The sequence below is a fragment of the Calypte anna genome, chromosome 3, assembly GCF_003957555.1.
Source record: "Calypte anna isolate BGI_N300 chromosome 3, bCalAnn1_v1.p, whole genome shotgun sequence".
Lineage (NCBI taxonomy): Eukaryota > Metazoa > Chordata > Aves > Apodiformes > Trochilidae > Calypte > Calypte anna.
In genome coordinates, this window is record NC_044246.1 from 24,330,058 (window position 1) to 24,353,938 (window position 23,881).

Genomic DNA, 23,881 nt, shown 5'->3' on the forward strand with positions numbered 1-23,881 from the left:
ATAATCAATGCATGACTCTTCACACACTTGCAGTCAATGCATAATTCAGTAGTCACATTTTCAACATTTAAAAACACAACATGGGAAGGAATTTGTATGTTAAAAGCAGGCATAATTTATAGGCTCAGTATTAGTCAAATGCAATGCCTCCCTCAGGTCATCAGACTAAATAAATCTTTATAGAAATAATCTAAATAAGGGCCAAATATGACTAATTTGGCCTTACCAACCAAACTAAAGCTCTCTTTGCTTCATCCTTGCTGAAAATACTTCATAAAACCCAAAAAGCAGGAGGGGCAGCTAACATGCTTCTTGTGTCTGCCCTGAAACTGGTCCTCCAAATAAAATAATAATCTAATACATACAAAAGCTTGTCATGTCACAACCCTTCACATCACTCTGAGTATCCCCTTGAAAATTAGGATCCTTTTGTCCACATACAAGAACCTTTCCTAAGAAGGTTAAGAAACAGTCTTCTTTTTTAATGTAATGGCACTTTAAAGGGTGAGGGGAAAAATGGACAAGATTTATTTATCATTAGGAGTTTAAAAACTTTGTGGAGAAGCAGCATCAACAGGGAAGTAGTGGATTCTCCGTCCCTGGAGATATTTAAAAAGAGACTGGATGTGGCACTCAGTGCCATGGTCTAGCAACTGCAACAGTTGTTCAAGGGTTGGACTCGATGATCTCTGAGGTCCCTTCCAACCCAGCCAATTCTATGATTCTATGATTCTATAACAAAATTGCATTAAAAATTTCTGACATCCTGCCTTGGACTACCCAATAGCTGCAATATAACTGCACTGCTAAAATTACAATAACAGGATTCAGCATGATTAGTCTAGGTGAATATCTTTATCAAGTATCATTGTTATTGCCTTCTGGTTGTAGCACAAACTCAAAAACATAAGAATTTAGAAATAAAATACATCAGAAATTTGACATTTATTAATGTCAAGGTTACAGGAATATTCCCACTCTCTATTATTACTTCTTATCAGATCCTGCTCTTTAAAACTACTTTGGGCTACTAATTCAATTATACCAGCGCATAAGAATCCAACAAAAATTTTAAAATATACTGAAATACAGAAGGCCCACTATTGCACTAGCAGACAAAAAGCATTGGAAATAGACTGCTTTTTTCCAACTGTATCTGTGCCATCACATATTTGAGTCTGAGAATTTCCAGAAATATTCATACATTCACTCTAAAAGATGAATAGCCTCTGAACTACAGCTATCTGTGCTCAAACCTGCTTCAAGTTCTTTCTTTGACCTGTGTCATTCCAGTCCCTGATTAAACTATATAGCTGTCATTAAATGCAAGAAGTCCCCACTGCATACACAGGACATGGATCTCTCATATACACAAATTCCAAGAGATATTTGGCACTTGCGTTGCCTCCTTTTATTTTAGATAGTTATTTATTTTATTAAAACTTCATGCATTTGTGCAGTTTCTACTTTCAATTTTTTACTTTATGTTCTTAATTTTCAGCAACTTTTATTTCCCTAAATGTCCATCTCAACAAGCCCCTCCATCTCACACTTTTTCATAGCTGCACACAGACACAAAAGGAATCCCAGAAGATGTCCTGCCCGAAGCAAAACACAGCACTCCTATACCTGTTCATTTGCACAGAAATATATGAGGGTACCCACCACCTTTGTTGCACACAGAAAAGATAAAGATAGCACAAAGTATCCTTGAACTTTCTTCTCCCTTCCTTTGCCCTTGTAAACACAGAATATAACCCCACCTTTGGTGTCTTCAGCGAGCTGAACTAATACATGAGAACTCCATTCTTATTGAACAAAGACAGACTAGATACTAAAACAAACAAACAAAACTTTTCCATAGTAATTTTCATTAAATTCAATAAGAATTTTTTGTGTAAACTCTTACACAGAGTTCCTACATCAAATTCCATCAGCATTATCTTTGGAGACAAGCAAGAAAAAAGAAACACCATATACAGAGATATGCTTTACTGGTGGAATTAAATATTTTCTAAAATACCTTGGTTCATAAGTGGTTACTCTTAGATTAGTAGAGAAAAAATACAAACTTGGTAGAAAGTAACTACTTTTATTGCCTTCAACTAATATGTGTGCTTTGAAATAATTGATTGAAATCTTATTCCTGTGCTAATTCGTAGGGTTTTCACCTACAGAGAATATTCAATGCATTTCAAAATAGTGAGCCATGTCTGCACAAAATTAACAGAAGTATAACGAGAGTGTGACAAAAGAGGAAAAACTGCTGCTTTACAGAGCACAGTTAATGTGGTATATTCATGATAATCAAAAGACCCAATTCTGAAACTGGTGTTGCACAAGCAGAAAGCTTAAACTACCACCTAGACTGGGAAAGGGCTTTTCCACTAGCAGCCTGATATTACCACTGGAAAGCTACTGCTTTTGCAATTTCCGCAGTGGGACTACTACATGCTCTAACAGTTTCTATGGACAAGCAGAAAAAATTGCTTTTAACCATGCAGTGCAGAATGTCACACAATGCTAGCAAAAAATATACTTTGGCTCTGAAGCCAAGAAGATGCAAAAAAAAAAAAAAAAAAAAAAATTGCAATTGCATGCCAAGGCCTGTACTGCATAGTGATCTGTTAAAGTGCAAGAGGTAAATATGAGAAACAGTACAGAAGGGGAGAACATTTTTTCTTCCTTTCCTGTAGCAGCTACAATAAATCTTTACTGCAAAGATGGAAAAAAGCAGATACTAGATACTGATAGAAAGATAGAAAGTATGTCTTTGCCTAACAAAACCAGTTCATCTTAGGGGAAAATATTACCCCTGTAACATTGGCAAGGTCACCATCAGCTTGGCTTATTTGCTGCCTAAGTCCCTGTTGTGCATGTTCGAAAATGTTTTAAGTTGTTTTGTTCACAAAGGAGTACAGTTCACTTTGTTGTGCTGGATCACTCCTTTTCCTTTATATGCAGCTCCTCTCTCTCCCTATCTTTAGGCTTCTTGGGATTCAAAAGGAAGAAAGAGAGAAATGTGGTTTTCAAGATGAAGCTATGAATTCATTTTAAGCACTAGGTCAAAATTTTAACTAAAATGTCTGTACAAACAGTTCTTAAAAAAAAAAAAAAAAAAAGGATAGTTCCCCTTCTTACTGGAGACAGCCTCTTGACAGTGAAAGAGATCTCTATCTTTTCTTTCACAGAAGATTAAGATGTGAGTTCAAATCATTGTTTTGTGAAGACAAGAGGAGTAAATGTAAGAAGTTGGCATAAAAATTAAAAGACTTCTAAGGCTGGAAAGGTCTATCTTGACTCAGTATGAGTCCAATCTGAATTATTATATTATTCTGATTTAGTGGTTACAGCTCCTTCCTAACCATCCCAAACCTCATCAGTAATCATAAAAAGTGGAAACCATCTAGAGGAGAAAAAATAAAATATAAGAGAAACTTGCCTAACTCATGCAACCTTCCCTCTTTATAGGTAATTGTCAAAATCAACTCTGTGCAAAGTGCTCCCCCTGAAAGGCAGCTATTTCCTTCTAAAAGCCATTTGGTGAAATATACATCTTTCCTAGTTTCATTGGGTTAATTGGAGTTTCTAAGAGGATATATATTTGGAAAAAATTCTTAGAGGTCACAAAATCAATGCACTTACTCCAAAGCAGAATCAATTATACCTAGGTTATTCCTGACTAATGCTCAATCAACTTTTCTTTCAAATCGGCAGTGTTGGAGACACAGCAATGTATTCCTTTGCTCAACAAGCCTGAATCTTATAGAAAAAAAATATTGTGAGAACACAATCTACTTTGCTATATTTTAAGCTTATGATGAGTGCATTGCTGCAGATATGGAGAAAAGCTCATTCTTTTAAAACACAAATTTTATATATTTTAACACCATTATCGTGTCTTCTTTTAGTCTTCATTTTTCTAAACTACACCATTTTGTTCAACCTTTCCTCTTACACTTTCAGACCTACAATAATGTTAATTTTCTTGATATTCAATTGTAATGCATTCCAGACATTTCTGTTGGGATGCTGGAAAAGGTCTGTTTATTTGGCTCTGTGTGCTAGTTCACTGTGATGAAGAGCTAAGGGGAGATCCAACACCAAATGACCACTTCCTTTCTCAGCATTTCTGCTCAGAGCAAATGCAAACAACTCTTGTGCAGTGTTCCATTACAAGCTTGTTAGGAAACTTCATTACTGGAAAGGTTTTCCACTCTCAGAAATGTGTGTGTTTATGAGTCAGAGTTTGGCATTCAAAAAAAATAGCATAGATTTTTTTCTTAATTTGTGTTTTTAAGACCACTTCACAATACTAAAAATATCATTGAAAAAAAGCTGTAGTTGTAATACTGACTATATGAACACGTTAACTCATACAGTTTTTTCCTAATTATTACCAAGCTGAATTCACATGATACAGAGGTTGGCAAAGAGTAATATTCCAGGCAAGACTCACTTCTTTTTAAGTGTTTTCCTATTTCAGAAAACTTGGGTATAAAGCAAAGCCAAACACCAAGGATTCTTCAGAGGACTGCATTCTAATCAATATTTACATTAATAATTTTCTTTTAAGATAGTAGAATCCAAGAGGAATCACATTAAAACAGTAATAGTTAATTCAGCTATTTTTAAAATATCCCAAAGAATCTTTCATCCATCTGAAAAAAAGAATTATTTTATCACTAAATAAGTAAATGCCTCTCTTCTCACATGGATGTTTGATTATAACTCCCAGCATCAAGCTCAAATTGTATTGTAAACAATGCATAAAGCATTCTTGAAGGATTTGTTTTGTTCCATTTCATAGAGAGAATATACATGTCATTTACAAAACCCACTACAATGCCACTGAACTTTCAGTTTATATTCAATGTTCCATTTAAGACAATCATACAGTGGTTTAGGTTGGAAAGGACCTTAAAAATCATCTAGTTCCAACTCTCATGCCATGGACAGGGATGCCTCCCAATAGACCAGGTTGCTCAAGGCCCTATCCAAACTGGCCTTGAACTCTTCCAGGGAGGGACATGCACAGCTTCCCTGGGCAGCCTGTCCCAGTGTCTCACTACCCTCATAGTGACTAATTTCTTTTGAAGGAAATTTTCTAAGAATATTTGAAAAGTAGTCTTATTTTGCAATGTCAGAAGGAATGAAACCTTCCATGTAACCACCTTGCTTGCTTCTTTGCATTTTCTTTCTTTTGTAGCAATTGAATTACATACAGTGAGCAGTTCTTACATACCTCTACAGATACACTCAATTTCTCTTCACAGGATCCCACTATATCTCCATAGCACAGAGTCAAGGAGCTTCCTTGTTCATTCAGGTGTCAACAGATTGCAACTTCTATCCTTTCAAGTTACAGTAGGCCCTATCCCATCAGCTCTGCCAGACTTTCTGTCTGGTAATAGATCAATCAGAGGAAAAATTCAAAATCTGATTTGTGTAATCCATGACTGTACTTTAAACAACTAAACTGCAGTCCTTAAGCCACTAACTAGCTCAGATGTCATTGTACCTCAGAGCACTCAGGGTTCAATTTTTGACCAGGTGCTCTTTGGAGCCAGAAGTTTCTTTTTGAAAGAACTCAGTAATCTGGCATCTATTTTGCTCAATAACACCTGAAAACTGAACTTCCCTTTATGTGTCCTTAGGAGCTTAATTCAGCATACTTGCTCTACACAAAAAAACTACTGCACAGCTTTTTGACAGGATTTTCTACGAAATATAAACAGTGGTATTGTTTCTATCAGAAGACATGGTATCCACCAATATGCCCAACAGGGTGTACATGCATTCTCAAGGATTCATGTATTCAAAGAAAAATGTCAAGTTTAATTAGCTTCAGATTACGACCTCATGTCTTATTCTTCTACCAACAAGCAACAAGAAAACAAGGAAAAACTTTTATAAATGTATCAATTGCCTTGTTTTTGATAGTCACACACACACACTCCAGTAGTTCAACATGCTTTTCCGTGGATTTTAGTTAATGATCTCAAAGGATCTTACTTGTAAGCCTTGGTATACCTCTGATAGAAATTACATAAAGACTCCAGGTTCCCTGCAGAGCAAACTATTCTCACCCAGTCATTAGTAGTGAAAGACAGGTTAACACGACATCATGCTCATTACCTTCATCCTTTTTTCGGACCTAGTCATTAAATTCAGTCACCAAAGAGATAATACAAGTATAATTTAAATTTTAAAAATATTCAGACAGTTCTTTGAACTCCAAGCTTGCCTGTCTACATACTGTGTACAGTACCTCTCTTGATTACTAGAGGACCAGAAAGACCAAAGAGCAGTGCTCCTGCTGCATTCTGACACCAGACCAACAGCTACCTCACATAAGCTGCACCAATAAAGCAAACTACATGAAATAATTCATTTGTAAAACCTTCTAGCCATTTATAGAGGATTTTCGAAGTATAAATGTCTGCATTAAATAGAATGCGAACTTCAGCTCTTCATCTATTCAATCAGACTGACAGCACTTTGCAGTCTCCTGGGGAAGATATGAAAATAAAACACCTGAATACCCCAATCTTCAGAGGAATGGGAGATGGATGAGTTCCTTAGCTAAAGCAAGAACATAAGCAGTTCCGTTGTCTGATGGTATTTTAATAGATATAATGAATGCTATTGTATCTAAGAACTTTGGATCAGGAACTGGTTGAAAGGAAGGAGTCAGAGAGTTGTAGTCAATGGGGCAGAATCTGGTTGGAGGTGTGTGACTAGTGGAGTCCCTCAGGGGTCGGTGCTGGGACCGGTGTTCAATATCTTCATCAACGACTTGGATGAGGGTATAGAATCATAGAATCACAGAATTGGCTGGGTTGGAAGGGACCTCAGAGATCATCGAGTCCAACCCTTGAACCACCGTTGCGGTTGCTAGACCATGGCACTGAGTGCCACATCCAGTCTTTTTTTAAATATCTCCAGGGACGGAGAATCCACCACTTCAGTGGGCAGCCCATTCCAATGACGGATCACTCTTTCCGTAAAGAAATTCTTTCTAATATCTAACCTAAACTTCCCCTGGCACAACTTAAGTCCATGCCCTCTTGTCTTGTTGAAAGTCGTTTGGTAAAAGAGCCCAACCCCCACCTGGCTACACCCTCCTTTCAGGTAGTTGTAGAGAGCGATGAGGTCTCCCCTGAGCCGCCTCTTCTTTAGGCTGAACAACCCCAGTTCTCTCAGCCTCTCCTCGTAGGGTCTGTGCTCGAGTCCCTTCACCAGCCTGGTTGCCCTCCTTTGGACCTGCTCCAGGACCTCGATATCCTTCCTGAACTGGGGGGCCCAGAACTGGACACAGTACTCCAGGTGTGGCCTCACGAGGGCTGAGTACAGGGGCAGAATCACTTCCTTGGACCTGCTGGCGACGCTGTTCCGGATACAGGCCAGGATGCCATTGGCTTTCTTGGCCACCTGGGCACACTGCTGGCTCATGTTCAGCTTCTTGTCGATCCAGACTCCCAGGTCCTTTTCTGCCTGGCTGCTCTCCAGCCACTCTGTCCCCAGCCTGTAGCGCTGCAGTGTACCCTCAACAAGTTTGCTGATGACACTAAGCTGGGAGGAGTGGCTGACACACCGGAAGGCCGTGCTGCCATTCAGAGAGACTTAGACAGGCTGGAGAGCTGGGCAGAGAGAAACATGATGAAGTTCAACAAGGGGAAGTGTAGAGTTTTGCATTTGGGGAAGAACAACACAATGTCCCAGTATAGGTTGGGGGCTGACCTGCTGGAGAGCAGTGTAGGTGAAAGAGACCTGGGGGTCCTGGTAGACAAGAGGATGACCATGAGCCAGCAATGTGCCCTTGTGGCCAAGAAGGCCAATGGCATCCTGGGGTGCATTAGAAAGGGTGTGGTTAGTAGGTCAAGAGAGGTTCTCCTCCCCCTCTATTCTGCATTGGTGAGGCCGCACCTGGAGTATTGTGTCCAGTTCTGGGCCCCTCAGTTCAAGAAGGACAGGGAAGTGCTTGAAAGAGTCCAGCGCAGAGCTACTAAGATGATTAAGGGAGTGGAACATCTCCCTTATGAGGAAAGGCTGAGGGAGCTGGGTCTCTTTAGTTTGGAGAAAAGGAGACTGAGGGGTGACCTCACCAATGTTTTCAAATATGTAAGGAGTGAGTGTCAGGGAGATGGAGTTAGGCTTTTCTCAGTAGTGACCAGTGATAGGACAAGGGGTAATGGGTGTAAATTGGAGCACAGGAGGTTCAAGTTGAATATTCGAAAAAATTTTTTTACTGTAAGGGTGACAGAGCCCTGGAACAGGCTGCCCAGGGGGGTCGTGGAGTCTCCTTCACTGGAGACATTCAAAACCCGCTTGGACACGTTCCTGCACGATGTACTCTAGGTGGCCCTGCTCTGGCAGGGGGGGTTGGACTAGATGATCTTTCGAGGTCCCTTCTAACCCCTAGGATTCTATGATTCTATGATTCTATGATTCTATGATTCTATGAACTTGAAGGGATGCAAATAAGCATTAAAAATCAAGTTTGTGTCGTTTTGGAAAATAATATTACAGATGTCTAAAACTCTTCTTCGCAGTTTGAAGAGCTGAGAAGTTGCATATGGACAGTTCTGGCAGCAACATTTTTTTCTTTACCTGACTTCCTCTCATCTAGAATGTACTCAGGGCACATCTTCCTGTGCAGCTGGAGGCTTTGTTGCAAACAGAAGGATGCTGCTTAGTGTAGCCAGTGTTTATTGCCTAGGTTTTTTTGTAAAGATGCATTTGGAAAATTTCCCAGATAATACATCTGCCCCTGTTACTTGCACCTTGGAGTGCAAGACCAGACGGGGGACAACTGCATTTATTAGCAATGAATAAACTTATTTATCTTTTTCTGGATTAGCAGCGGGAGATTCCAGACACACTAAGAAGTATCTGTCTACTGACTGACATATACAAGCTGGCACACTATTATGTCAAAAATGTACACCTCTGCAAGCACTCTAAAGCTGTTCCATCTATAAAGCACAATTGCCAACTGCTTGTCTTCAGAGAGAGGCAGTCTTCAGAGATGGGCAATAAGAGGAGGTCTTCACAACAAAACAAGTGAAGAGTATTTTTCATTCCCTTAAGCGTCTTTCTTTCTAAACTCCCCTGCATTTGCTCTACTTTTTCCTCCATCATGTTTTGGAAGAAGGACTAATGACCACAAAACCCTTTTCCCCAACACACTTAAAGATTTCTACAAAGAAGGAAATTCAGTGAAAATTCTTTACCTGTCTGATTAAACTCTATAACTAAACCACAGTGATAGGGCTGACTGGAGGTCCAGTGAGAAAAAACATAGCTCGCAGTTACTTTGGGGTTTAGATCATCACAAGTGACAGCAGAAGAAACACAACAAAGATTTTTTTACTAAATGTACAGTAAAGGGAGCAAACTCTAATGTCAGAAAAACCATCAAGCTATTTGGATGAGGAAAGGAGCCCAACAGCTGTTCCTGCAGATTCCCGCACAGAGACAGGTTTTGCAAGTCAACATGGTGTCAATATTTAACTAACATATTATCACTTGTTATTATTATTTGACTATCAGTCAAGTAAGCACCTAGCAAGAAAAAATTAAGATCTTCAACTTTTTTTTTTTTTAATATCAGATTCACTGGGTGATCACAGAGATACAAGGTGGTGATTTTTTTTTTTAATACAAAACCTGAATTTGCACACATACACATACTTGCATACACATACTGTGCAGAAGAGGTATCAGCTACTTGGTTCTCTTCAAATCTTTGGCATTCTTTTGGGTGACAACAATGACATGTCCTTTGTGCAGCCCTTATCTGTCATAACAAACAAGGCTCAGTTCCAGGTTAAGTCATATCACTCTGGTGTGGCCTTCATATCATGCCACCTAATGCTTACTCTCACTGGTATCTAGATTCATTTTGTATCCAAGAAGACATCAGCAGATTATGAGAATGATAGAACATAAAATAATTGGTCTGCTTTGATCAGAAAAATGCCCAGTTCCAACAGAAGTGACTAATCAAATGAGGAGATAATACCCAGAGGTCCAGAAAAAGCAGACTTCTGTCAGATTAGCAGCCTATTTTCTTTCCTTGACAAAATAAACACAACAACAACAAAAATGCTCTGAACAAAGAAGAAAATGCTGATTCAGTGGCCATGCAAGCTCAGGAATCCTCAAAAAATTAGCAAAGAAATTATGTCTTTGTACTCACAACAAATTTCTCAAAATTTCTTTATCTTAGGAGAATAAATAAAATTCATCTTATATTTATCACAATGAGATGAGCCAAATATGCAGCAACATTCACCATCACATATATATCTATAATCAAGGCATAGGAGTACAAATTCCATGTGCCAAGTAATGCTCTCCACAAATGTTTTATGTAAGAATAGAAATAGCCCATACATTGCTAACAATAACATTATGCTGGTAAATTTAAAATTACAGATTTTACCATGAAAATTATATAGAAGACAATAACAAATGGTTAAACAAAAGCAGAGTGCAATTGGCACATATTGTATGCCATTTAAACTCATTTACCTGTAAAGTAAGTGTTGGTGGGGAGAGTAGAACTAGCAAATCTGTAATACCCATTTCCTGGGAAACGGATCCCTTTCATTACTTCTGTAGTGAATGTAGCTAAAGATGAGTCCAGCCTTTCCACCTGGTAGATGGGAGAAGGTCCATTAAGTTCTTCAGGTTCATTCCAATTTATCTTTACTGTTGTGCTGTTTATTACTTCAAAATGAGGGGCACTAAGCTTTCTTGGAGCTGTGTATTAAAAAAAAAAAAAAATAAAAAAATTAGTTATCATTGCCTATCATACCTGGGATATTATTTATTGCACATAACAATTTTGAAAAACATCCTGCTTCAGGTTCTGATCATCTTAAGAACAAACACAGGTATCCATAGAAGCTTAATCAAAACAAACAAACAAAAATCATTCTTAACCTTTATAGGAAGGTAGTTTCAGTTGCACAAAAAACACCTTGTTTGTTTACTCCAGCTTTGGACAAATGACTCTAGTATTAGGTACAAAACTTTTTTTTTGCATAATCTTTAGGAATCTTACTTTCATAGAAGTATATCTATATGCCTTCCTTGGTTAGCTGCTTGTGCCATGCTCACTGTGTGACTTTCCACATTGGATTTGAGTGAAAGACCAAAGGGTAACATGAACAGTTTATTAACTCTTGATACATCTCAGCAGCATGGGACATGACAATATGATTCTTGCATCCCTGATCTTCATCCACAGGAACAGACCAGCTATCTGTTCACAATACTGAAGGCCCACTATTTTGTTTTCCTCGTGGTGCACACACAAGACATTTGCATATGTTTAGATAATTATTCAGTTCAAGAAAATGAACCCCTCTAACTTTTTTCCACCAATACTGATGCACAGTAAGACTCCATACAAGATTGTTTCCATGAAGCTATCATCATAGGATAGTTTATATTATTACAATGATCCTTATGATATTAAAACAAATATTCATATTCTTTTTAACATTCTGATAGTGTTCATCATTCCATATCTGAGTTATGAAAAACTTTATTTCTTTTTTTTTTTTTTTTTTAATACTGTACAGTAAGACTCTGGAGGGCAGCATGACCTGTCTGGATAATGGCATACAGGTAGGAAAAAAGGGACCATCACTGAAACAAAAAAAAAACCATCATTGAGAAAAGTACAAGAACACTTTACTACCTATAGAACCTTCTTTCCTTGATAAGGAAAAGGATTTAATTCCAGAAACTTCATTTGTACCCTACAAGTGAAATACAATGACAACTTGTAAAAATTACTTGTTCCCATAATGACATAGTAAAGAGCAATAAACGCCTTTCAAGAACAATAAAACCTGAATTAAAATATGGGCCTTTGAAATCTGACATATTACTTCACAGCACAGCATTGTACATAGTGTGAGTTCTTTAGAGAAGGAGAGATTGCTTCATTTAGAATGAATTAATAACATCCTTTTAAACATTCGCTCATTTCCAAGTTCATTAACATATTTTTCATTTTTCCCATTTGCCTGTAGCATGTTGCTACTTTCTTTCTTTTTCTTTGCTCCACTCTAACTTGATAAATATTCTTCTTGGAGAGAGCATGAAGTGAGGGAACTGGGAAGCTGCCAATGACACTATGTGCTGTAAATTCCTGCTTAGGCATCATTTATGACTTCACAATCTAATTAGTATCGCACGCTATGGTAGAAATTTACAATGACAAAACTGAAGTAATGCAGCGTGAGGTCATAAGCTTTCCTGCATAAGTAGGGGACAGCACTAATGAATTGTGGTATTAATGCACAAGTTTAAATAGAAAACATGGCTTAACAATCAAAACTTCACCTTTGGAGGGAACTAGTGTACGTCAGCATTTTAAATGTGATCATATGAGACTGAGCCCTCCAGTTCAGCTTATTGATGGTAAAACAGAAACGCTGAAATTCATTATCTCTAAAACACATGCAGCTAACTAACACCCATGACAATAACTCTATCTTTCTTTAAAGTTTGGTATTAATAAACGGCAGTTACGTGGACCGTAATTATGGCATTTCTGATACCCAAACCTGAAGCTTTTATGGGGCTTACGCAATTAACTACTTAAATGCATCGTAACACTTGTTTCTCTGACAGGGAAGTATTGATTTTTTAATCATTTTCAAGTCTCCTCTAGCACAAATAAATGTACTACAGTTACAGTTAATGCACTGTGTATATGCATTAAACACTAGCATGACAAAATTTATTATTTTGTGATATATGGAAGAGAAGCCTACCCTTTCAGAAAGTATCATCCCTGCTATAACATTGGTAATTAAACTACAGCCTTGTTGATGCTTGAGAATTCTTGTGCATCAGCACAGTGGGAGACTGTACGTTATAGGTTACATAAGATTTTCTAAAAAGCAAACAAAACAAAAAACAGAAAACCAAACTCTGTACAGGAACAGACAGGTCTGAAAATAAATCTGTAGCACTAGCCAAAGAGGTTACTAAATACTGAAATTAAAAATATTCAAGACTAAAAGATACAGTATAGATTTTCCTAAAGGTGTCACTGTGGTACCTGTAGCTATTTCTGAAAGATGAATCAACTACAATTTTTCCTATTTAATTTTTTTTTAGTCACGTTCTGTTAAGACACATCTGTCAAAATAATGAGCATACTACATTTTAGTGGATTCAGAGTCACATTTTGTGTATTTGAATTATGCAGTTTTAATATCTTGCTATATAATACATATTTAAGATATTAGAAAGCTAAAACAGTATTTAAAAGCCCATGATTGCTGTATGCCATTGTGTAGCAGAGGGCACAAAAAGGACCACTAAAGACAGATGGTCCATATAGCCTATGCTGAAGTCATATATCTAAATATAGATGTTGCCACACAGGTCATTACCAATAAGCCTTTCCCATGTGTGTATGAACACACATGTACACAAAAATGAAGTTGGTAAGTAAAGAGCAGTTAATTTTGTTTTGTTTGAAATAATATCATTTTAGTTTTAGACTCGAAAACAGATGCCAGCATTTCACTCTGAACAGATGGTAATTCCATCTAATAGTGCATCTCTGTATTAGTAAGGTCTGTTGTGTATATAAACAGTAATAAACACTAGGTAAGGATCAAAATAAATTTTAATTGTTGACATTAAATTCTGGCAGCCATGGTTCTAAGGATACAATACTCCTTTCTCAAGTCTGTCAGGTTTACTAATATGACTGCTAAAGCTTTTCCATACTCTGCCAGATTCTTGTCCCAGGTATGACATATTTACACTGTGGATAAATTTATCAGGCTTACATATATTTGAATAACTGTGGCTCAGCATACTATAGGTAGATATTTGTGTACCCTTTCACAGAAGCCTCCAGTTATCCATTCTGAACAGCTCAGGAAGTTACAAAAGTACACTGTAACAAAAATTAATTTTAATTTATTGCTCACTTGAATTCAAACAGCACACACAAATTAAAAAAAACCAAATTGAGGACAAAACCTTAAAGAAAATATATTATTTTTCATATTGGAGTTTACCTAGTAGGTTTTAGTCCAGGGGACCCTGAGATTGCCATAGTATTTCTGCTGTGACCTTAGCTTTCTCTGTGCTTCCCAACAGTATCAGCCACTTCAGCAGAAAATGAGTCAAGAAATAATACTTCTGACAGTATTTTGGGTTTTTAGGAGATACTTTAGTGTTCATTTTGGATTCTTACCCTAAAAATAAAAACCACCCATCATGGACATTAAAAGAAAATTTAATAACACAGGTATGCTACAATCATATTTCTTTAAAAATAACTGTAATACACAGGATTTTTTAAAAATCATGAAAAATATATTGCTTCCACCATATGGGACAACCAACAACTCACCAACCGATTTAAGATGCAGCATATTGAGCTGACCATATGTTACAGTGCTGTTGAATGGCTGAGTGATTCATGCCCGTCACATTCTAGTATATCAATTAAAGCTCCTTGAAGTCTGCATGATTTGTGTCTCTGTTATTAAACCCTGCTAATTCATCCCACTTACACATCTGTTATAAATCTCTAGGAGTGCTGCATGATTCATGGCAATCTGTGAGCATGGTACAGCAAATTCTTCTCCTTGTAATTAACAGTAAATTGTTTTACTGCCATGCAATGAATTTTTCAGTTATATTGCAAATGAACTCCTAAATGCACGATTCTTTCCTAAGAACTGACTTATATCATTAGGCAATTAAAAAGTATTGCTTTTAGCCAAAAGCTTTTAATCTAGAGGAATGCAACTTAAACATAGCTTTAAAACCTCCTGAATTTGACACGGAGCAAAAAGAACAAACTGAGCTGTTTTCACAGGTATACTGCATGGTTCATAGAGAAGAAACAAATAAATTTTGAGTCCCTTATAATGTCCTGAAACTCAAAAAGCAGTTCAGCTACAGCTTGAATACTCAGCAAGACAAGTTTGAGTAGATACTATTAGTCTTAGAAGTTACTTAAGTCATCTGTCATTATGAAATTTCTCAGATTACTTTACACTTTTCTAACTGTAAAACAGTGTCTTTATTCTTGAAATAAATAATTGGATAATTAGCCAAGCTGAATCATCAGAGGATTCCAGTGCTGCTCAAGTGTTCTTGTCAAAGGTGAAGCAAATTCATTTCAGCTTTGCCTCTGCAGTTTTCTGAAGAGGCTTTGATTTTTTTTTCCTGCTACATTCTTGGCAGCAGCCTCAAATTCATGAGTCCATACATCAAGTCAGTAGTTTAACAACAAATGAAATTAAATTCAAAGAAGGGAAACTAATTGAAGGACAGCAACAAAAGTGTTTGGTAATGCGCTTTTTAATATGGCATGCCACATTTGCATGATAATTTTTCCTTTTTAGCATGGAGCTGAAAGTGACTAGCTTAATGAGGGATTATTCAAGACAGGAATGAACAAAATGCATTCATAACTAAGAACAAAGATTGTATTATGAAACGGAAACAGGCAACTGCCGAGAAGTAACTGGATGATTGGTTTATGCATTATGAATAAAAAGGTAGAAAAATATTTATATTAGTATTCACTAATGACTATATATACAAGATTGTTGTAATTAAAATTATAAATTAACATATTAAGAGTGCTTGTTTAATCACTTTGGGTCCTATTCACAATGAAAAGACTTATGTACATGCATGCAAAGCAATCTGTGTTTTCAGGCCAGCAGCAAATGGCCCTTGTATTTCTCTTCTTTACCACAGGAAAAGATACATTACTTACCACCTGTTTAATGGATATTTGTGATTTTAAAATTGAGGCATAGGATTTTTTAGAAAATAAGTCTATGGCAGGCACAGTCTATGTGTCTGTACTGACACAACAAATGAGTTGAGGCTTTTGAAAAGTGCTTGCACCGGACCATATTAATGAATCGAAAAGATGGACAAATTACCCAGATTAAAAGGGTAATCAAAAAGAAAATGACATCGAGGAGTATAAGACAGCCCAGAAAGCCTATCACCATCAATAGCCCAGCAAACCCAGAGGCAGCTCCAAAGCTACCAATACAAGTGCTTGAGAAGTCTGCCAAGAAGACAGATGCAGCTTGTGCTGGAAGAATATCTTCTACAAATTAGCTTCTGAACCCTGTAATTGCCATCAAAAGCAAAGGATCCTGAACACAATGTGCTGGGTTAAATGACAGTAATCACAAAGACATACTTTGGTGTCTCTTAAAAAAATGCTTTTTAAATGAAGTTTAGATAAAATTAAGAAGGGCAAAGGAAAGAAATTTAATTACAAGAAATAAGTTCAGTCACACAATATTTAATGCAACATAGCTGTATAGATTGTTTAGGGAACTCTTTGACTACCTGATTTGAGGGGGGGTGGCTAAGCAATTCTACTCGTGCAAGCACTCACATGGCTAATTACATCCCATTGAAACATCAGAAATTGCTGAGGGAAAAAATGCTTCACTATCTGACTAACAAATCTGGAAAACATGCGTGATTTGTCTTGGTAGATGCTGCAAGAAATAATAGAAGTACTTAATAATTTTATGCAAACGTATTGTCCAAAAAAGGGACCAGGTCTTTCACTGTCAGCAGCTAGTACAGTCCTTTAGATCCCAAGCTAACAAGTCAGAATCCTACCTGAGATGGAACCAGAGCAAAAAAGTGCTTTGGAAAAGAAATTTTAAAAAGCTTGGCTGAATGGCAGTCTCAAAAATGAATTTGAGTTTAGCAGAACTTGGAGAAAAGGATAAGGTAAAATATGAGTTTCAGTTTTGAAATGAAAAATGTACAATTAGTGTGTAGTACTGCTTTCAGTTAGGTACTTACAGTTCCAGTTGGTGATCTTGGAATAGCAAAGGCAAAAGCAAAATTCAAATCAGATTTCAAAGTTTCGACCAGAGTATTCAAAACAAGCTTTCCTCAACTATCAGCCAAGGCTTTCCATAGTATTTGCACAATAGTGCCGTGCATAAAGAGTAATTAACATACTACATGGATTGTGGAATATGCATCCTTAGTCTGACTTGAAACTAGTGATTTTAAAAGTATGCAACATTTTTTTAAATTGAGTCTTTAAAAGCCAACTGTGTATTTGTAGCCAAACTTACCATACTGAGGTTCTATTTCTTTGAGTAAAAGACATGGGTTATTTCTCTTTTTCCATTACCTTGACATGCTTATTTTGATATTTCATCCCAATACTGCATTACCATGTAACATTGATCTTCCAACTCCCTTTACAGTTCTCAGAGTTGGTCATGCATCAGGTATACCTGGGCAACTTTTGTTATTTGTCATATCCATTATTCCTGGTGTCACGTGCATTTGTGTCAGCTTCTACTCAACTTTTTTACAAAGAAATTAAATTGTTATTAATTCTAATTTGTTTGCTTCCTCCCTCTCTTGCCTCACATTCTGGCTCAATGGTCTTCTTTTATTGCCGTTTACAAATATTGTGGGTGTACATATTGTTGAAGAAGAGATATTTTTTGCCACCCTGACAAACACAAGGGTATAGGGCTGGATCTAAGTTTTCTTTTACTCTTCTCCACAGATACTCATGAGATAACCCAGGTACAGATGCCTATATCAAATCAGGTTAGAAGGAATCTGCTTTTTGTGTTTGCTTCTGGATTATTTTAACCAATATTAAGCTACATTCCAGAAGACTTCTCACTGACAGATTGGCAGATGGTTTCTGATGCTTCTGCTCCCCCAGGTCATACACCTGAATTCTGACCCGCAGTGCAGAAGTCTCTTCTATTTGTCTTTTAAATTCTGTCTCAAAACATCTCACATTTCTTTCTAAATATTTTTTTTCCTGCCCTTGTTTTTATTTGCTGTGTTTTGCCATGTAAGAAAAACATGTTGCCAGAGAAAAAGAATGTTAAATTTTGAAAAAGATTTTTTTTTAATGTTAATCTTTGAATTAAGCTAAGGGATATAAACAAAACTTAAAAGTCATGTGAGACTTCTAGTGGCAAATTTTAGAAGGCAGTGGAAATTCCAAAAGCAAGCTCCTTTTTAATATAGATCTGTTGGACATGCCAAAATCAGAATCATCAAGGTACTGTTCATTTAAATGCACCATATGATAAATCAGTATACTCCACACATGGAAGGAGTAGAGATCATTTTACATTATCCTCCTCAGGATCAGAGGAGGAGAATTAGTCTAATTTAGTATAACCTCTAGCCCCACTTGGAACACAATTCAAAGCTCCTGGATTGTGTTACGATGCAAGGGGACCATAATGCTGGAGCACATTTCAGTCGAGACTTCCTCTGAAAAGCTCCCTTTGCCAGGGCATGGAGGGGGATTGGCATCCAGCCAGAGAGGCTGTCTCCGTGCCAGGGAGACATTCCTTCACGAAACAGAATTCCTCAACAGTCCTAAAAGGCAATTTTAATTTCATTTTGCACCGTCCGACGACACAAAAAGATGTTAATAGACTATGTCTTGATCACCTATTTTTACAAATGACGGGGGCTGGTTTCCCCTAACTTTGTTCCAAGTTTGAACCCACTTTGCTCTAAACGTCATCACCCAAGTATTGGCTCTTTTCAATTTTCTTTGGAAACAGTTTCACAGAGCTTCACAAAATAAAATATGCACACAAAACCAAAGCTGGATGGAGATTATTAAGGACTTTTCTCTGTAAATGAAAAATATTAATGGTAGAAGATAAAATTGTGTGCAAAATTTAAGTGGTTTACTTTTTAATTTGTCAAAAATAAGGACACTTCTTTAACATTTTTTGTAAAGGAATCCCATACAGGACTGATTTGTTCCTTTCTAGGCTTAAATCAGCAAGATGGAAAAGGCTACTATGTAAATAGCTAAAAAATAGGGAGATGTCTGATACCCTATTTTTTTTTCTCCTGTCTTCTCTAATGTGATAGGGCTCTAAGTGTTAACAAAACCAGGGAGGAGATGGCCAAAAACAAGCTTGTCAAGCATAACTAAGTTATTGTTTCTGAATCTTTTATTAAGTGTTTAAATGCAAAGTTGTATCATTTGTAGTCATAAGGTGTGCTGTTTGGGCAATATTTGTTTCCATGATTATCAACACAGATTGGAACATTTTTCCTTGCATGGTATGTGATAGTCATACTCATACAGATAGGGGAGAGTGGATGTCTTGCTTGAAACTTTAAGAGCTGGTGGTATGAGGTAACAAAATAAATTTAGAAATCAGCAGTTCAGCATGAGACAATACTAACAGCACAAACTTTGCCCACTGAAACACAAAGACAATATGGAGAATCATGTATCTTCCACTTGGAAACAAATGGAAAAGCAAATAAATAAGTAGATAAAGAGCAGAGGACAGACTACAGGTAATATCCCAACAGCTCACATTCCATTTGAGTTCATGGATGTTAGGTTTCCTACTTACTGGCCCTGGGCAAATCCTTTTTCCTCGTCTAAAAACTCCCATATCTCATCACTGATTACTCAGAGGAGCTTTGGTGGAATTCACACAGCCCAGGGAACCAAGGAAAACATTCTGCACAGCAGAAATTTTCAGATTTCTTTCCAAAATTTTTTTTTTTCAATTAGATAAGAGGTAATTCCAAAGATTTTCATTACAACACCTATACAGCAAAATCACTAATTGCTTAACTAAAAGTGCTAATATTGTGAAAATAATGTGTTTTAAATGCCTGTACAAGAGGAAACTACACTGCAGTCAGCTCTCTGCAGGTGACAGCCAAACACTACGTCACATAGCATGGATTTTGAGCTTATATTCATAGTATTAAAGAGCTGTACAGACTACCTCATTCCATGAATAAAGAGTCTTACTTTCCTAAGGTGATTTTCCTAACAATTTCTCTCTCAAAATTCTCCTGGATCCTCTGACATCTAAGAACTGCGTTCATGCCAGTCTTTTCCTCAAAGTAAATTCAGGGTTTCTCCATCTTTGCTCTGTACTGATGCTTATTTTCCCCAAAATTTCTAGAAAGTTAGTACCTTTGCAATCCTGAATATATGTGTTAAAATTAACTCAAAGATTGAAAATTTTTTAAGATATATGGCCATATATATGCAGTATCTTAAGCTTTGTTTAGAATCATAGAATCGGCTGGTTTGGAAGGGACCTCAGAGATCTTCAAGTCCAACCCTTGAACCACTACTGCTGCAGTTGCTAGACCATGGCACTGAGTGCCACATCCAGTCAGTCTCTTTTTAAATATCTCCAGGGACGGAGAATCCACTACTTCCCTGGGCAGCCCATTCCAATGCCTGACCACCCTCTCGGTAAAGAAATTCTTTCTAATGCCCAATCTAAACCTCCCCTGGCACAACTTAAGACTGTAGAGAAACAAGATAAACCAGGTGCCTTGAGTTGCCAAAGAGTGGGTGTGAGTCCACCTGTGCCTGGTTAGGGCAGGCCCCCTATTACCAGGGGGCCAATAAAGGTGAAACTCACAGCCACAGACTAGCTCACTCTCAAGCACTGTATTGCCTTTATTGCGCCACTAGCGCTCATCGCCTCCAAGGTGAGTCCTGAGACACAGGCTCAGCTCAGTCCTGAGCATGCTTTGCAGAGAGGTCAGTCGCTCTCAGAGCACTGTATTACCTTCATTGTGCCACTAGCGCTCATCGCCCTCAGGGTGAGTCTCTGGTGGCGCAGCTGGCTAAGACCCAGTACTGCAATGCCGAGGCCCCGGGTTCGAGACTCCTCAGAGAGTGAGCTAGTCTGTGGCTGTGAGTTTCACCTTTACTGGCCCCCTGGTAATAGGGGGCCTACCCTAACCAGGCACAGGTGGACTCACACCCACTCTTTGGCAACTCAAGGCACCTGGTTTATCTTGTTTCTCTAAATAAGACTGTGCCTTCTTGTCTTGCTGATGACTGCCTGGGAGAAGAGACCAACCCCCACCTGGCTACACCCTCCTTTCAGGTAGTTGTAGAGAGTGATGAGGTCTCCCCTGAGCCTCCTCTTCTCCAGGCTGAACAGCCCCAGCTCACTCAGCCTCTCCTCACAGGATCTGTGCTCGAGTCCCTTCACCAGCCTGGTTGTGCCCTCCTTTGGACCCGTTTCGGGACCTCAATATCCTTCCTAAACTGGGGGGCCCAGAACTGGACACAGTACTCGAGGTGTGGCCTCACCAGCGCTGACTACAGGGGCAGAATCACTTCCTTGGACCTGCTGGCCACGCTGTTCTGGATACAGGCCAGGATGCCATTGGCCTTCTTGGCCACCTGGGCACACTGCTGACTCATGTTCAGCTTCCTGTCAATCCAGACTCCCAGGTCCCTTTCTGTCTGGCTGCTCTCAGCCACTCTGTCCCCAGCCTGTAGCACTGCATGGGGTTGTTGTGGCCAAAGTACAGGGCCTGGCACTTGGCCTTGTTGAACCTCATCCCATTGGAATCAGCCCAACTCTCTGGTCTGTCCAGGTCCCTATGCAGAGCCCTCCTGCCTTCCAGCTTATCAACACTTTCCCCCAGTGTAGTGTCATCTGCAAACTTGCTGATGATGGACTCAATCCCCTCATCTAAATCATCAATAAAGATATTGAACAGAACTGGGCCCAACACTGATCCCTGGGGGACACCACTAGTGACTGTTTCTCTGGGAAAGTCTGAATGTACATATCCACAAAGTAAAATCTCAGACCTCAGGGACTAAATAAACATTTTCAAAAGAGCAGACTCAAAGCCTGTATGATGCTTTCAAATTAGACACACAAATACATTATGCACATTTGTTAGAGTTTAATACAAAACTCATGCAAGTCCCCCCTCATGGATTAAGCAAGTAACAGCATGTGCATTTTGCATGCCCTGTTGTGCAAGTATGGCACACATTCTAAAAAAACCCAACAATCAATTTAACAACTGCTTAGCATAATAAATGAATTAATGGGTTCAGCCACATCTATGTAGAGTTACCATTCCAGGAACAAAAATATACATTCTTGTAACTTGTAATTCAAAGAGTAGTATGCATAATAGCATACCTTATACCTCCATTGAAAACATTTTAGCTTCAATTTGTCAAGATAAACAAATAATAATTAAGCAAGTCACTTTGTATTAATACAACACCTACCACCCTTGTCACTGTGCATCAAACTACAATCATTTTTAGTGGTATTCATTAGTAAACTCTGTGTCAGGTTTGCACTTTGAAACTGATTATTTCCTTACCAGCTGCCAAGGTTTGCCCCATGCCTGGCTCACTGGTCACACAACCAATTTGATTGCAGAAAGTAATAGTGAAGTTGTACTTCATGTAAGGTTTTAATCCCATCACTATGTAGGATAGCTCATGAGCCTCAGCTATATGCAAAACCTGCAAAGCAAATAGATTGGAAGACAACAGTTGAGTAATAATATCATTCCTAATGATCAATGACAAGAATCTTGTCTCTATATTCAGATTCCTTCATTTAGATATGGAGAAGTCTGCAAAGACCAACTAAGGTACAGGACTATTTCTGAGAATCCAAACAAGCTAGGATTTAGGTGATAATGCTTCACATCACACTGTTTTATGAGGTAATAAGCCAGTTCCTGAGTGGATAAATGAGAAAACAAAGTTATTGCCTCATAAAACAGTGTGGTGGTGCAGATATCACTACCAACAGTTCAGCTACCATCCAGATAAAGAAGATGACACTATTAAGTGATGAAATCTGACCACCTTTGAATGAGTGACATGAGTAGTATGAATTAAGAGGGAGGAGAATAACTAATAGCTACGGACATTTTAATCTGCTTTACTTTAGCATTAAGTTATCAGAGAGAGTGGAACTGAATAAACTGTTGCATTTTAGATAACTTCTTTAGATAATTTCTTTATCTGATGCTTATGTAGATGAAAAATCTTGCAGACCTGTGACCAGAGGCAATTTACACTTATGTATTGTTACAACAGCCCAAGGAGCAATAGTATCTCTGCTTTATAGACAAATAAACAGAGGCTCATCTGTGACCCCACTGAAAGATAAAATCAGCTCTGACACGAGAAATATGATGTCAGAGCACCAGACTCTCTCACATTCTGATTGCCTGCCATGTTTCTTTGCTGTCATGGTGTTTGTTTGCCAAAACAAATCACTCGAAAATTACAAAAGCATTTTAAAATCTCACAGTTAAGGCTATAGAAAGTTTTCACTACTTTATGTTTCCTCACTCTCAAGATTTGTCCATCATCCAAGAAAGCCAGAGATACCATGTTAGTGAAAATGCAGACTCCTGTGCAGCACCATGGCTTTAAGCATATCAGTAAATACATCAAAAATAGAGAATTGGAGCATGCAAAGATCAAGGCAAGTTAAATGTTGTCATTTAATCTCACCTCTCCTAGATTTGAATCTCACCCACTACTCAAAACAAGTCAGCTCAAGACTACAACACAAAGCCTGAAAGTAGTGTATAACATGACAGAGTACTCAAACTGATAGGTGGAATAGTTAGATCAGAGGATATGCAGCAAACTAGGGCAACTATTCATCAAAACATCAAGGAGGACATCCAGATTTATTAATTTTACTATTACTAGTTAGGAAAAACTTAATTTAACTAACAATAGTACCTGGGAAAATGGTGGCAAAAACCTTTGTTCTGTCATCAAACTGATGCTGTAGCCCATCGCTTCTCCTCTTGCAAATTTATCTTCAGGTTTTTCCCATGACACATTGAGGGAATATGGTGAAAGAGGGAATACTGATGGAGATGGCATGAACAGTGGGGCTAAATCAAAATAATACAGTAATATTCATTAAAAATTGAGAAATGTGTGTTATGGAAGCTTTTGCCCATATTTGGAAAACCTTTTCAGATAACCTTTTCTTTTTCTTTTGTAACCTTATATTCAGTTCTAACAGGAATTTTCAGT

The 23,881-nt window shown here is 37.9% G+C and overlaps 1 protein-coding gene across 1 annotated transcript in view; it reads right to left on the bottom strand.

The window, feature by feature from the left end:
* The window catches only part of USH2A (usherin), a 387,112-nt gene that overhangs the window by 271,235 nt on the left and 91,996 nt on the right, over positions 1 to 23,881 (bottom strand). The window contains exons 18-20 of the mRNA XM_008496570.2: positions 23,579 to 23,736; positions 22,189 to 22,333; positions 10,540 to 10,770 (exon numbers count right to left, since the gene is read on the bottom strand). Of these exons, the coding sequence (XP_008494792.2) occupies positions 10,540 to 10,770; positions 22,189 to 22,333; positions 23,579 to 23,736 (534 nt within the window). The remainder of the gene's footprint in view (positions 1 to 10,539; positions 10,771 to 22,188; positions 22,334 to 23,578; positions 23,737 to 23,881) is intronic.